A 16114-nucleotide genomic window follows, 5' to 3' on the forward strand; every position below is an offset into this window, starting at 1 on the left:
GGTGTTATGAGAGCCCAGGTTGCTCTGATAGTGGCCTTCAGCTCATCTGCATTGTTGGGTCTGGTGTCTCTCATCTTCCTCATGACAATACCCCATAGATTCTCTATGGGGTTCAGGTCAGGCGAGTTTGCTGGCCAATCAAGCACAGTAACACTATGGTCATTGAACCAGCTTTTGGTACTTTTGGCAGTGTGGGCAGGTGCCAAGTCCTGCTGGAAAATGAAATCAGCATCTCCATAAAGCTTGTCAACAGAAGGAAGCATGAAGTGCTCTAAAATTTCCTGGTAGATGGCTGCGTTGACTGTGGACATCAGAAAACACAGTGGACCAACACCAGCAGATGACATAGCAGCCCAAATCATCACTGACTGTGGAAACTTCACACTGGACTTCAAGCAACATGGATTCTGTGCCTCTCCACTCTTCCTTCAGACTCTGGGACCTTGATTTCCAAATTAAATGTAAAATTTACTTTCATCTGAAAAGAGGACTTTGGACCACTGAGCAACAGTCCAGTTCTTTTCTCCACAGCCCAGTTAAGATGCTTCTGACGTTGTCTCTGGTTCAGAAGTGGCTTGGTAGCCCTTTTCCTGAAGACGTCTGAGTGTGGTGACTCTTGATGCACTGACTCCAGCTTCAGTTCTCTCCTTGTGAAGCTCTCCCAAGTGTTTGAATCGGCTTTGCTTGACTGTATTCTCAAGCTTGCGGTCATCCCTCTTGCTTGTGCACCTTTTCCTACCCAGATTCTTCCTTCCAGTCAACTTTGCATTTAATATGCTTTGATACAGCACTCTGTAAACAGCCACACCTTTCAGTAATGACCTCTGTGACTTACCCTCTTTGTGGAGGGTGTCAATGTTCATCTTCTGGATCATTGCCAAGTCAGCAGTCTTCCCATTATTGTGGTTTCAAAGAACAAGAGATACCCAGAATTTATACTGTAGGGATGGTCATTTATTCAAACTCAAATGTAAATATTCAAATATTTTGAGATACTGATTTTTGACTTTCATGAGCTGTAAGCTCTAATCATCAAAATTAAAAGAAATAAACATTTGAAATATATCAGTCTGTGTGTAATGAATGAATATAATATACAAGTTTCACTTTTGAATGGAATTAGTGAAATAAATCAACTTTTTGATGATATTCTAATTATATGACCAGCACCTGTGTGTGTGTATATATATATATATATATATATATATATATATATATATATATATATATATATATATATATATATATATATATATATATACACTAGTGAGTATTCAGTTGAGAAAGAAAAAATATTTTGGAAAAAAAATACATTTTGTAAACAATTTAAATAAAAGAATTAATAAAATCTCACACATTGATAGTAGATTGCAAAACATCTACTATAGTATGCTTAAATATTTAAATATAATTATTTCTATATATTTCATTGTTGCTAGAAAAATATGTATATAGTTGGAAAGAATATCCAGATCTTTTTGAATGGCTATCAATGGAGAAAGATCTGTTTTTCTGCCAGATGATGTAGTTCTAGCATCTACCAGCAGGGGCTAATGGGGCCATAATAATCAGCTAAACCTTGACTCTATGGTTATGACCTGGGAAATATAAAATTACAGTTATTGTTTCATTTGTCAGTGGAAGAATTTTATCAATTCAGGCAGTTGAGGGATGTAGGGTGAGAAGTTTAATAGCTGTAAGAGTATTGCTTTTAGCTTCTATAAATTCCTGCTGTGAGACTGCTGCTGCTTTAAAAATTTGATGTAAATATAAAGTGATGAACAAAGGACGTAAATTGGAGTGGATGTCATTAGTCTTAGTTCAGTAATAGAACAAAACCATTGTTTAGTATTTGTGTGTGTGTGTGTGTGTGTGTGCGGCAGCATCCTGGTGTGTGAGTAATCTTAGCGCAGCCCCTGACTGGAGGCACATTTCTAATGACCGCCATCCCTCAGCCGCCCGCCACTCCTCACTAGAGAGACGCCGTGATGCAATAAACACTCGCTCTCTTCAAGCATGTCATTGGCCCCCAGCTACTTGTCGTCTTTCTTTAAAAATAGAATGTTCTTTGAGCTGATTTTGTGCAGCTGTGTTGATGTAAAGACCCGGTTTGATGCTAGCGAACCACAGCTGTCTAGAAATTCAGCTTTAATTTGAATACCTTTTTTTAAAAAACTATACGAGGGTTATTTCGGTTTAGAAGTTTATGATTAGTCATAGATCTTAAGGCATTCAGAAGTGAAACACTGATCACGGCAAGCTGTTCTGTTTAATTTTTTTTAATGCTGCATGAGTAATAATAGGGAGTCAACATGCCATGTCAAACATGTGTTTCCTGGACCATGACATGCTATACTTCATCTTTATTTTGAACAACATTTTGTCATTCTGGTATAATCATGATATTTCCAGTTGCAACCGCATTGTTAACTGTGAGACTTCAAAGAATATTAGTACTTTAAAAATGTATTTGAACGCAAGACTGAAAAGTGACTGAAATGGTGAAAACCTAAAATGATGCAACACCTAAAATACACACTATAGGGAAGACCAGGCTAGTTGTCACAAGGATTGTACAGTATCTAAGTAATCATGATTTTGAATTGAATGATGCATTTTTTCTAGCAGTGTTTTTGTTTCTTAGTTTTAAATATCTCATTTAAAACTGTCATAATCAATTTTGTTTATTCAAATTCCATCATATTTTACTATAATAAAAAAAAAAATCACACTGACATAGCCTACATTCACATATACAATAAAACAGTAGATTTTATATTATTATAAAGTTGTCATTTTTATAAAAGTTTTGTATTTTTTATAAAAGTCAGTTCGGGACAAGTTGTCACGTTTTATATTTTATTTTGTAAAATGTATTACAAAATTACAACAACTTTTGTACATTACCTTTTACATTTTTACTGCTTTTTATTTTTTATTAAACAGCCTGTAATTGGCTGTTTAATGACAGCATCAGCTTTTGGTTTTCTTCTTGTCTTCTGTTTTTCTTATTTTTGACATAAAAAATAAATCTAACTTAAGACATTTTTTTGCTGTACTGGTCTCCCTCTATCCTCTATTTAAAATTAAACCTACAGACTTGACATTAGAAATGAAAAAGTTAATATTTATGTATTTGTCATATCTTCTCCAATTCACGTAACATTTGTAGTGGTGTGATAAAATATCTTCCCATTTTCACAGGACAGGTCAACGCTGTGCAAATTGTTTAAACAACCACTTTCAGTTGCCATTTTGCTTTGCCCATACTTGTGGCTACAGTAGCCTTGAAACAGCTCTGGTATTGTGTTTTGCTGGATGTTATTGTTTTATTTTTCAGTGTTGCCTGTAGGGTTCAGAGTGCTGGGTAATCTGCAGCTGTGTGTGAATAGTAGACTTGGGGGTAAGAGCTCCAGCATGTACCAGCTGCCAGATGGCTCCATCAGCACACACACACACACACATCCCACCATATAAGTCCATAGAAAGCCTCTCCAAACCCGTACCACTGAGTAATCACACACACAATCATTTCTATCCTCACCACAAGGCCAGCACACACAGAGCTGCAGGTGTGAAAACTATTCTGGGTTCGCTCACAGTCTGTGTTAGATGTTTAAAGATTATTTGCCCACAAGACAGATGGAAAAATTATTAGCCTACATAAAATCATGGACAAATAGTACAATGATATGATGATCTTATGTCATTCCAAACCTGTATGACATATTTATTTTTTCGATGGAACAAAAAAAATAAAAACACTTTTAAAATGTGGCTAAAAAACATCTCTTCCATCTTTATTTGACCCTCTAAAAGCCCAATTTATACTTCTGCGTCGGACCTACGCCGTAGCCTCTACGCCGTAAGCTGTGCGTCGGTTTTCATTTATACTTCCGCGTCGACGTGCAGTACACATGCGGACCGCTAGTCTGCAGTGTCCACGGGCATGTTGCTTGTGAACCCGCAGTACCACGGCAAAAGCCGAAGAAGAAGCGGCTCGTCGGAGAAGCATAGCCGTGACGGCGGTAAATAAATATCAAATGATTAAATCATTATTTAAATCTACAAAAAGGAGACAACAACGGAACAGGAGAAAATGGCGTTCTTTCAATCTCCACAAGCATGTGTACCATGGCAGATCAACATTGTTTGTCGCAGACAACTACTGATGTATAATGCTATGTATAATAAATGATAAGACACTTGCTCTTTGCTTTGTTTTATTTTAAATAAGAAGGTGTGACATTAAACTATATTACAGCGCTCATAAATGCACACAAAACTCAAGTGTATACGGAGGGAGGGGTTCTAGCAGACCAACCACAGCGCTTGCGGTCCGCGTAGAGGTGCACGTCAGGTACGGCGCAGGCCTGTGCGTCTCTGCGTAGGCTACGGCGTAGGTTCGACGCAGAAGTATAAATTGGGCTTAACTCTAGCACTTTCTTTTCTAATTTTATTCTTTAAATAGAAAAAACTAACTAGCTTTTCTAATCTTTTTGTATTTTATCTGTTTGTTTTCTTTTTATTTATTATACAATTAACAAAAAAAGGCCTCTTACACTAGCTTGCTCTATTCTTTTTCTTAAAAAAAAAAAAAAAACTTGCTAGGTATGTGTTAAGCTAATTGAGACTTGTTATAGCACTTCCATATCATTCCTCTTTTTTTTTTTTTGGATTTTGATTGATTCCATTGTGCTCATTTGTAAGTCGCTTTGGATAAAAGTGTCTGCTAAATGCAAATACAAAAGGACAATTTTGAAGAATGTTCAAGCAGCTCTTTTCTATAAAGACCAAAGGCTGTCAAACTCTGAAAAGGGCAAAATACATTTAAACAGCACCATTAAAACAATCTGTGCCATTGTCGATAGTTTTTAAAAACATTTTTGGAGTTGACATTCACTAATAATTGTGGTTGTACATAGAAATATGATTTTTTTTGGGGGGTTGTTTCACAGAAAAAACAACAGGTTTGAAACAGTATGAGGGTATCTTTGACCAATTTTTTTTTGTTTTGTTTAAAAATGCTAATGCTCTTATTCACCCACTCAAATGAGGGACCCATGCCATGATTGTTTAGTAACTCTTTTCGGCGCTTTGCTTCCTGTAGTTAACAGATTGCACTCTCTCCATCCTCTCCGAAGTTGCCGTGGTGCTCTGTAGTCTCCAGAAGGAGCAGATGAGCCGAATAAGAGCACATATGGCTTGAAACAAAGCTCCCCGCAGCAGCCTCGATTCACAGCAAGATGTTGCGAGATATCTGGGAGTGCATCTGACCTCTGTTAATTCACGTTAACAGAAGAAATGCTTGAGGAGATGCACCGGGAGGTGTACTTGTTTTAATACGTCGGAACAATGATAGCATCTGCCTCGTGGGCTTTGTGTTGTTTACCCACAACCCAGTTAGTCTGTGATCTTGAGTTTTAATTTCCAAAGCAAAGAGGGAACAGGAGATCACACGTTCGCGTTAAGGCAAAATTGTTTTTATTATATTTCTTTTCTTTTGGTTCTCTTTTTTTAGAAAAACAAAATCTAATCTACTATAAGACAACTGGAAAAAAAGGAAAGCCCCGAGAAAAGGCAAGATTAAATTATAGCAAGAGCACTGGCATACCTTTACCCAAAAACTACAGAGTCTAAAGCCTGTGGTCAACAAATATTTCAAACAAGACCAGGTTTGAAAATTACATGGTGGCCAGAAGGACATTTTTCTTCTATTATGATGAGGTCACTGATTGTCTTACTGACGTAATATTGCATAATACAAGGTGTAGCCATGATTGTCGGAGCAGCACCAGAGTTCTGGTGTTAGTCAAAGAGTTAGAGGCAGAGGCCTGCTGCCCATGATCAGCGTCTGGTCTTCTGAGAGTCCAGTCCACATTTACCCTCAACAACTTCAGTCACTTCTTCTAATTTAGCACAAATTTAGTTTAGTTTCAACATGTCTGCAGCATCCACTCTGTTTACTTGTGGAGATGCCGCTATTAAGAGACTGTGCTCTAGATTCATTGGATATAAATGAGGCGAGGAAGGAACGGAGGCCATGGACAGCCGACTACATCAACTACAAATAAATACATTTAAAAATCTACCTAAATGTCACAGACCACACCAGCTGTGATCTGAAAAACAGCCGTGTAAGGCATCAGTTGAACGATATGTGGTAGATACAGGGTAAAAGTATGACAGCGTAAAGGCAGAAACCAAAGGACATAGCATTTATAGCACGTACACTCTGTAAAAATGGCTTTAAACGCATCACAGTGAATAAGAAAAGCATGATAGCTCAATCTCATAAAGCTATGTTCAGATCCCCTTATATTGAAAAATAGATAAAATATGAAAGGTGTGCGGATTACATGGAATGCTTTAAATTGGAAAAATACAGCAATACACACACATACTGGAGTCTTATGGGTAAAATTAGCCCTACATACTGCATATTTTCCCTCATTTTTGCATTTGTTTAAAAAAGACTTTTTATACAGAATTTAGAAATTCAGAAAATAAATAAATTTGTGGCCATAAATTGAATCTTAGTTGTATATTATATTTATATATACTGCGTTCCATTTCATATGAACAAGATTATAATGGGGAAATACTTTGCAGATGATTTTGGAATTTGTCACTATATTCTCTAGTCTGTTACTATATACAAACAAAGTCTACTAGAACTATCTCTTTGGACAGGCAATGCCCATTTCCATAAAAGCGCAGTGCTTTAAATTTGTGTGTGATGGAAAAATAATAACCTCTTCAGTTCTGATGGTATGAGGGTGTGAGAATGTCATAATTCTGTATTAAAAACAGAGTGAATCATACAATCTTCCCCTTCAAAACCACTTCCAAAGCAAAGCATTAGCCACCTAGGCACTCTTTCAGTCTTATTCCATTAGGCATCCTTTTGAAGTCCACTAAGATGGCTACATAAGAAAACACAAAACAAAAGTTTATCCATATTGTATGTTCTAAGCAACTGTGTGTGTCTGTGTTTAATCCTAAAGTCAATGGTGTGTTGTTGGTTTCTTTTTGGCTTCCCACCAACTCCTCCTTTGGTCCCTCTGCTGGATAAAGTCTTTGGATTTGTCTGTGGAGATGAGAAGAGACAGAAACATCTCAACTGGCACATATGGTGGGAATATCCCTGGTTGGAGAATGGCTGCTCTCCTGTTGGGAGTTTGGGAGTGACGGAGAGCAAACCAAAGAGCTTTCATTATGACATCATGGTCGGTATCCCTCAAGGTTCGAATTTAGGCACAATATCACAATAACTTTGAGTAAACAACAGTCTTCGGGGTCAATGCCCATTCTAAACAATCAAGAGCAATAAATTACAGATAACTGTGTCCACATTCCCCTGGTTTAGGCCACTAGTTTAGGTCTCAGCCGGTTCCGCCTTGACCTGGATGAAGTGGGATGCGGGTATCTGCATGGTGTCCGGCAATTCCTGCAGACCTTGAGACCCCTCCAACAGCTCTTTAGCCTCAGGCTCCGGATGCAGAGCCACTTCTCCTCTCACTTCTAGCTCCTCCACAGGGGTCAGGCCCTCACTAGGGCTGCTGGCCAGCTGCAAGCCCATGTCCGAATGTCCGTTGAGGGTCTGACCCAGCTCCTGACCTGCATTGATGATCACAGTTCTGTAGCTCAGCTCTGCCATTCCTTCCTCAAACTCATCTTTGCCGTACGAGGCCATGCTAGGGTTGCTGTTGACCAGAGACTGGAGGTACTGCGGGTCTAGGATCTCCTCCTTCACCTGCAGGCCTTGAAGATCACTGGGCTTCAGGACAGTGGCGATGACCGTTCCAGGCTGCTGGGCTACGACGGGCTGCCCGTTGGCATTAAGAGTGACCAGGCGGGTGATGCCATTAAGAGATCCGGCTTGCTGTGGCGTGGTGCTGATGACCCCTCCACTGGATGAGCCCAGAGTGGACACGAGGAGCTGCTGGGACTGGATGCTGTCTGTCGTCAGAGAGGCAGTCTGGATGGTGAGCACATCTTTACTGCCAGGGCTGGTGGAAGGCACAGTGTGGAGAATGACCCGAGGTGGCGAGGCATGAGTGGAGGAATCCCCATTGGTTAGAACAGAGGACAGCGGCAGGGTCTGCAGGGTGACTGGACCTCCCCCTTGAGCTCCTGACGTGAGGACCATGGGAACAGAGCCTGGCATATTTATAGTCCTGAGAGAGATAGAGGGGCATGGGATTATAAAGCAAGAACACTTCAGTTCCAGTATGAGGAGAAGAAAAAGTTATATGGCGGCATTGAATTAAAAGAGCCAGCTGTACTTTTGATAAACTGTGGAACATGCAAAATACAACTTTTTTCCCAAGTTAAAGAAGCTAAACTTATGATACCATCGTTGACAGATTTTATTTCTGATTTAAAATATATTAATTACAGAAAATTATATTGTGGCCACAAATTAAGATTATTAATTTGTGGCTACGTTGTACTAATTTTGTTCTCTTGTTTTAATTAAATTGTGGCCAAACTGTACTACTTTGCTCCCTTGTTTTAATTCAGTTAAATCATGGCCACTTTATACAACTGCATTCCCTTTTTTTAGTTAAATCATGGACAAGTTATACTAATTTGTTCCCTTGTTTTAATTTAAATCGTGGTCACATAATTTAACTAATACAAGGAGACAAATTCTTAATTTGAGGCCACAATATTTTTTCCCCACACCATTTACAGGGCTCTACAATTCATGTTACTGCCTAGGAAAAGTGTTACAAATGGCTGACTTATAAGGTTCATTTTGGTTATGATGCTGCTGCCTAAGGATGTAGCTACCTATGTAGGCAGCAAAGACAACCGGCATTAGAAAAGAGCTTTTGTTTCAACAGTGGTTTTAAATTTGTTTATGTACATAAAACGCAACTCACCTTACGGAGTGTGTAGATGCTGGGACAGCAGCTCCTTGATTTGGCTGAAGAACGTGGACAGTCTGTACCAGCTGTTCTGCTTGTTTTCCATTTATGTTCAGCCCGGGACTCATCTCTGTCTTCACTGACTTCAACTGTGCGCTCTTCCCCTGCGCACGTGATGAACCGCGGCCCACTGCCCGTCCGTGAGGAGCAGACCGTTGCCCTCCGTAGCCAGAACTGGTGTCGTCCCCTTGGCTATCATCCTCATCAATAATGACCAGATCTGAGGGCATCTCCTTAAACTGGTAAACAAGCCTCTGTCCTTCAACCTTGGCCAGTATACCCCTCTGGTAATAGTACCTAAAAGAGAGCGTGAGAAAGGGGGAGGTCAGGAAAAACAATTCCTCTGGCATGATTGGTCCCTCTGGGTGAAGTGTTTGTAACCATTGGCTCACCTTAGCGCTCTGCCCATGGTTTCATAGTTCATATCAGGCTTGTTTTTGTGCTTGCCCCACAGCTTGGAGACAGCCTTGGAGTCCACCAGCTTAAAAATGCCCTTCTCTCTCTGTGTCCATTTGATGTATTTGGGACAGGTGTTTTTGTCTTGCAGCAAGGCCAGAAGGAACTCCCACAGGTAGATAGTATTACCTACAAGAATAAGGGTCTTTTATATTCCGCTGTCGACTCATTAAAAGTTTAGACTTATAAAAAGCTTAAACACCTTTCATATTTCACACGCGATTCCACAGGTCTTATTTAACAAGCCGAATTGGCAGAGGTGCAATTATTGTATTCTTTATCATAACCTTAATAAATCAATTCTCCCTTCATGGTAGCCCTACGCCGGACTGTAAATTAATTAGAGGGGCCTGGCACTAGATTATTCTTGTTTGTCATGCGCTTTGGCCAGAAGTGGTTAAAAACAGCTACCCCAGCAGTGGGAGCCGGAGAGAGAACAGACCGGCGTGTCAAGGTGATGTATATGTATGTGGCCGGCCTCCTCTCTGAGCTGGGAACGGGACACATGCATAAGGGGCCTCTATCAGGACAGCATCGATGTGCCCTCCAGCCCGCTATCACTTTTAGTTCCCTCACAAACGCAGCACTTTGAGAGCACCTCATCAATTAAGCAGCCGCAGCACTGCCAGCAAAGCCCTAACTCATGATGCATGCAGTAGACAGAAGCGATAGTTTCCAACTTTTTCTCCTTTACTACCGTGCACCAATCCGAGGTCGAGCTTACCTTTGCCCTCTTTGCTCTTCTTCTTCAACGGAAGAGTTGGATTGGTGATGGGGGAGCAGGGCCGCACTGGTCTTGGCTTGCGCACTGCAGGATGATTGCAGAAAAATAAATGCACATAAACATAAATTAATTATATTATAAAATTAAACTTTAAAAAAAGCATATAAATTAAAAAACTGATGTATTTGGTTATCTTTTGAACATTTTTATATGCTCTTGTCTCATATTTAGTTTTTAGTTTTTAATATAATGCAGGAAAAAAAAAAAACACTAAAGTGCACACTGCCTTCTACTGGAGGATAATGGTACCTTTGCTTTTCCTGGCAGGCTTGGAAGCGTTCTTTTGAGGGATCTCATCCAAAGAGGACGTCTCCTCATCCAGGGGAACATCCATGCAGCCATTTGTGAGCTGCTCTGGACGCAGGGAAATGTAGGTCAGGTCTGATTCCAGCATATTCCCGTATGTGTGAACTACAGAAGGGTAGAGGTCAAGTATGAGTATGTGTTTACAATTTGCTTAAACACAGACAGAACTGAAATGAGAAATGGTATCAGTATGTGCTAACTGACTGAAATATACTGTTTTTTTTAAGAAGTCTCCCCACAAAAATTTCTTAAAAAGAAAAAATATCAGCACCATGTAAACAGACAGTGAGTCATCACATACTCATGCGTTTCTCATCCAGGATATTATTGGGAGATTCCATGTTCAATAAGGCCTCAGCCGCCTCGATGGTCTCCATATTGTCCTCTCCACCTGAGACCTGGGTCTCTACTGTGGACAGAATATATATTAATCAATTGACAAACACCAAACTTTCACTATCGTGGCTTTCATTTAAAATGTACTTGGCAGTAGTTTTCTGGGATATTTAAATATATAAAAAAAAAAAAATTATATATATGTATGGAGTGAGAAGAGAGAGAGAAGAGAAAGATTTTTAAATAAATTAATACTTATATGTAGGATGCATTAAATTGTCCAAAAGTGACAGTAAATACATCTATTATGTTAAAAAAAAAAAAATCTATTTCAAATAAATGCTGTTTTTCTGAACTTTCGCCAAAGAATCCTGCCAAAAAATATATCATGGATTCCACAAAAATAATGTGAAAAAGAAAAGTCACTAATAATAATAATAAGTAATGTTTCTTGCGTAGCAAATCAGAATATTAAAATGATTTCTGAAGAATCTTGTGACACTAAAGACTGGAGTAATGATGCTGAAAATTCAGCTCTGGAAAAATTGCATTGTATACATATTCAAATAGAATACCATTACTTTAAATTGTATTTTGAATATTTGGCAATATTACTGTTTTTATTGTATATGTATAAATATAACCTTGATGAGCAGAAGAGACTTCTTTCAAAAATCTTACCAATCTTAAACTTTTTAACAGTAGTGCATATACTGTTGTCAGTGCTGTGGATTATTTCAGGTGCAAAGACTAATTTTTTCCCCATTTTCATGAGAAAGGTTTTCAAAAAACATCATGCAACCTATAATTGTGGTCACTTATCAGACTCACCAGACAGGCCCACATCTCCCATCATGTTCTCTTCCACCACATCCTGAATGGAGTCCACCATGATGCCATTAGTCACCTCATCTGCCTCCAGTCCAGAGTACACCTGCATGAGGTCAGCAGCGGGCACCTGCTCCACGATCACCGCTGGGAAAACTGAAGGGTCGTCCAGCTGTGGAAGAACAAACAGAGAGATAAATGTGCCATTGATCTAAAATCAACCACTGTGCGATGCTTTCAGCGGAAAGGCAGTAAAGTGCACCATAATTGCTTTAAAACACATAAATTTCCCCCTTCCCTGCAGATGAAAGCTTCTAATCCACAATCGTCCAGGTTACTTATACTCACAGAGGCTGCAGCTAATGGCCCATTCATAATATCTTTAACCTGAGCCAGTTCAGTCACTTGGGGTTGGACTCTTACTATGCAAATAACAATAAGGCCAGAGACTAGCCCGTGCGGTATCATGCGAGTAAATGACATGAACGCAAACACACCACAGTTCCGGTAAGGTTCTTATACACATGACCCTGTTTGCTCCCAGGGTCATGAGCTTCATGCCAAAAACACCATCTCAGGCTTCCTCATTTCCACCAGCATTCCTAAGCAAGGGTGGAGATCACATGAGGGGAAAGAGGAAATTGTTGGTACTGGACTCTAAAGCCACAAGAGACCGTTCCTCATCCCCCACCACAGTCAACACAGCCACAATACACCAACTTCATTGTCTTTCTTCCACTCTTTATGTTTTCCTACTCTTATAGGTAGTCTAGATGAATAAGGATTGTTATTAACAGCAATTTGAAAAAATAATATTATTATTAAAAAATAATAATAATAAAAATCAATTTCCAGGGAAAACTGCTGTTGAAGATAGCATCACTGAATGAGTGACGCTGTGAGTGCAAGTGTGTGTGTGACCAACTGAATCTCAATAACTGAATAGCAGCTCTCATTATGCCTTTGGCAGACGATGTGTGCAAACGAGGCAAAACGTGTCGGAATATGAGTGAACATTGACAGAGCGGGAATAATTCAAGAGAGACTGCAGTCTGATCGAAGTCTAGTGACCTTTATTCTGACACTTGTTAGAGGATCGCTTAAATTATGCAACTGTTCATTGTGAGCTTGACAAGTGACTGCCTTTCTTCATGGACTACATTTCATGATTTATTCTGCCATTTTTTAAATTACTGAGAACACGTGCACGCATGTGTCTGTTGTGTAACCACTAGATGGCAGCAGAATGCAGTTTATCACCTTTCCAGTTGTGCAATTATGCGAAGATGAACAAAATAAGAACAATATGCAAAACACGTTCCTGCCCAAAGAAAATAATCTCACTTACGCACCCAAAAATAAATAAATAAATAATAATAATAATAATACTCAACAATAACTGGTCAGTGTAATACAGTACTTCAGGAATGCTTGAAATATTGTCTTTTTGCAAACAAGATTGTGAAACACGTAAGCCATCTTATATCTTCCTTTGGCAGGGTTTTCTGTTTTTGTTACATCATCCTTGGACTACTTGCTGTTGTTATGGCATTTTCCCCAGAGACTCGATAGGTTTGGCTTTTCAGATCTCAGTTCAAGGCCAGAATAATTCATTCAGTACAGTTTAACACAAACTCTAAACTACTAGAAACAGATTCAGTGGGAACACTTGAATTTAGCTACTGTTAAATTTGGATCTAAACCGTTTAGGTCTTTGAAAGGAGACCTAAACGTTTAAAAGGAGTCACTGTTTTTGAAAGGAGTCTCTTTTGTTCACCAATGCTGCATTTATTTGATAAAATACAGTAAAACAGCAAAGCTGCAAAACTTTAAACTGTTTTCTGTTTACTGGTTATCTGCAACATAGTTTATAAAATTAACTTTCATTAGCCATTACTCCAGTCTTTAGTGTCACATGATCCTTCAGAAATCATTCTAATATGCTGATTTGCTGCTCAAGAAACATTTAATATCAGTTGATAACAGTTGTGCTGCTTAACATTTTTGTAGAAATTCTGATACAGGAGAAGGATTCTTTGATAAATAGGACGTTCAAAAGAACAGCATTAATTTGAAATAGAAATCTTTTGTAACATTCTAAAATGTCTTTGCTACTTTTGATCGATTCAATGTATCCTTACTCAATAAAAGTATTCATTTCTTTCAAATAAATAAATCTTACTGACCCCAAACTTTTAAACGGTTTTGTACACCAAATAAACTTTCGATTTTGGCGTGTCGCTTATCAGTTTACTAAGAGAAGAGTTTTAGGCTCTGTGAATCCCACAAGCCCTGACTGCTTAGTAAGCAAGAAACTTAGTCTTGCTCTGTGCATTTGTCCACATCCTCCCTCTCGTCCTGCTGTACTGGGGAACTACAGACGACAGATATCAGGATTATGCAAAAATCTTTGGTAATGTTTACATAGCCTCTCTTATACTGTCTGACAAGTGAATGCAAAATAGCAGAACATGTCTATATGAGTCTATACAAAGTTGAAATTCAGAAGTTATTGCTTAAAATCCATGCAATTTAAAAAAATTAAAATCAGCTAAACAGCTCTGTCCTAATAAATGTAAGATTCCGGTGTTAATCCAGCTCTTCATATGCCAATTATCTCAATCTTGTACATTAGTAAAAAGAGTAAAACTTTTCTGTTTTTAAAACCCAGAGACTGCCATAAACCTGTAATGTCCTTTTTTTTTTTTTTCACAATAATCTACCACATTTCTAAAAAGGAAACATCAGATAAAGATCAGTCATTTGCATTGTTGAGTTCCGTGTTCCTACTATATGCATAAACCCGATAGCATGCGGCGTGTTCCACAGTTACACTCTCTTCTGCTTTACCTGACGCCAGACGTGATGCTAACCCACTTATACAATCCAAGACCCTCACTTGCAATGTCAGAGACAAGCTTTTGGATGATTCTTAAACACTGTGTACTAAGCAGGCGTCATGCAACAGGTTTTCAGTAATAAGTAATTAATCTGTCGACCACTAAAACTGCACAATGTCATGCCAGTGCAGCCATAGGACATTTATGATGTGGAGAGAGGAGCAAAGAGAAGTTATGCAAGCCTAGCTTACATAAAAGGCGATTTAATATACTGTGGATGCATGCATGTAAAAATGCATGTAAAAATGCTTTAATACACCAAAAAAAAAACAATTGCATGAACTTTGGCACACAAAAAACACTGGCAGCCAAAAGTGGATTGAAGAAATTTCAAGATCAATGTCTGACATACACTACCATTCAAAAGTTTGGGGTCAGTAAGTTTTTTTATGCTCACCAAGGCTGCAATTATTTGATAAAAATGCAGTAAAAATGGTAATATGCTGATTTGGTGGTCAAGAAACTTTTCTTATTATAATCAATACTGAAAACAGTTGTGTTGTTTATGCTTTTTGCGGAAACCATGATTAATTTTTTTCAGCATTCGTTTGAATAGAAAGTTCAAAAGAACTGTATTCATTTGAAACAGAAATCTTTTGTAAGATTACAAATGTATTTACTGTCTATGATTAATTGAATGAGTCCTTGCTGAATAAAAGTTGTGCTTGTTTATATAGTAGCAGTGAGATGTTTGATTAACTATAGTTAATAAAAGCTCTATGTTGTTATACACAAAATGACTTAAGTAGGAGTTGTCTGTGTTTACTAAACTAATTATACCAACTGATATGATTCCTGTGTTTGGTATCTCTCACCCAATATATTGTTATGCTTTAAATTATTCCAGAAAGTAGTAATCATGTAATTTAACTTTAAAATATTATGGTGATCAGTTGTAGCATCCTGTATTTGATGTAATCACAAGTGGAATTAAAGGTTTATTAAAATTTTAAACACACTACCATCAAATTACAGTCTCATATTGTAGAAAAAAAATTAGAGCATTACTAAAAATACAAGTATCGGTATTAGTGAGAACAAAAACTAGGTGTCAATACTTGCACTCAGTCTCTAAATTATTACCTGTGCATCCCTGTTTTATACAACCCTACAACTAATTTAACTTAGATGCACAATAATATGCAAATCAAAAATCATCCCATTCTGAAAACCTGACGATGCAAGAAAACCCTGTTTATAATAGTTATTGTTTTGACATCAACAGTAATTCACATGAGGCATGCACATAGTAAATAAGCCACTAGAATGTTGGTAAAGGTGATTACATACAAAGTGAAACTGGGGTAATGGGTAAAAATCTAGTTAGTGTTTTTTTTTTTTTTTTTTTTTGTTAAGTTTGCCATCTTTGGCAGGTTGTAACACAATGTTGTATTAGGTTAATAAGATAATCAGTGTAAGATTGTGGATATAAATGCACTCAGCGACTCCCGGAAATATGGATCTAGTACTTCTGCTGTGTGCAGTAGCTGAACTCTGACAAAGTGGCTTAATATCATTTCACTCCCATTACAAGTCGACTTGACTTATGGGGATAATTATTGACTCTA

The 16114-nt window shown here is 38.3% G+C and overlaps 1 protein-coding gene across 8 annotated transcripts in view; it reads right to left on the reverse strand.

Annotated features, from left to right (window-relative positions):
- Window positions 1-5467: 5467 nt before the first annotated feature.
- The window catches only part of elf1 (E74-like ETS transcription factor 1), a 40912-nt gene continuing 30265 nt past the window's right edge, over window positions 5468-16114 (reverse strand). For 6 of the 8 annotated variants that reach the window (XM_058797497.1, XM_058797499.1, XM_058797504.1 and 3 more), the window contains 7 exons: window positions 11650-11818; window positions 10784-10891; window positions 10426-10587; window positions 10117-10200; window positions 9329-9521; window positions 8892-9233; window positions 5468-8180 (listed from right to left, as the gene is read on the reverse strand). In XM_058797497.1, coding sequence (XP_058653480.1) covers window positions 7379-8180; window positions 8892-9233; window positions 9329-9521; window positions 10117-10200; window positions 10426-10587; window positions 10784-10891; window positions 11650-11818 — 1860 coding nt within the window. In that variant the 3' untranslated portion in view covers window positions 5468-7378. The remainder of the gene's footprint in view (window positions 8181-8891; window positions 9234-9328; window positions 9522-10116; window positions 10201-10425; window positions 10588-10783; window positions 10892-11649; window positions 11819-16114) is intronic. The other 2 variants (XM_058797502.1, XM_058797503.1) reach the window with 2 other exon arrangements.

This window comes from Onychostoma macrolepis, chromosome 14 (assembly GCF_012432095.1).
Source record: "Onychostoma macrolepis isolate SWU-2019 chromosome 14, ASM1243209v1, whole genome shotgun sequence".
Taxonomy (NCBI): Eukaryota; Metazoa; Chordata; class Actinopteri; order Cypriniformes; family Cyprinidae; genus Onychostoma; species Onychostoma macrolepis.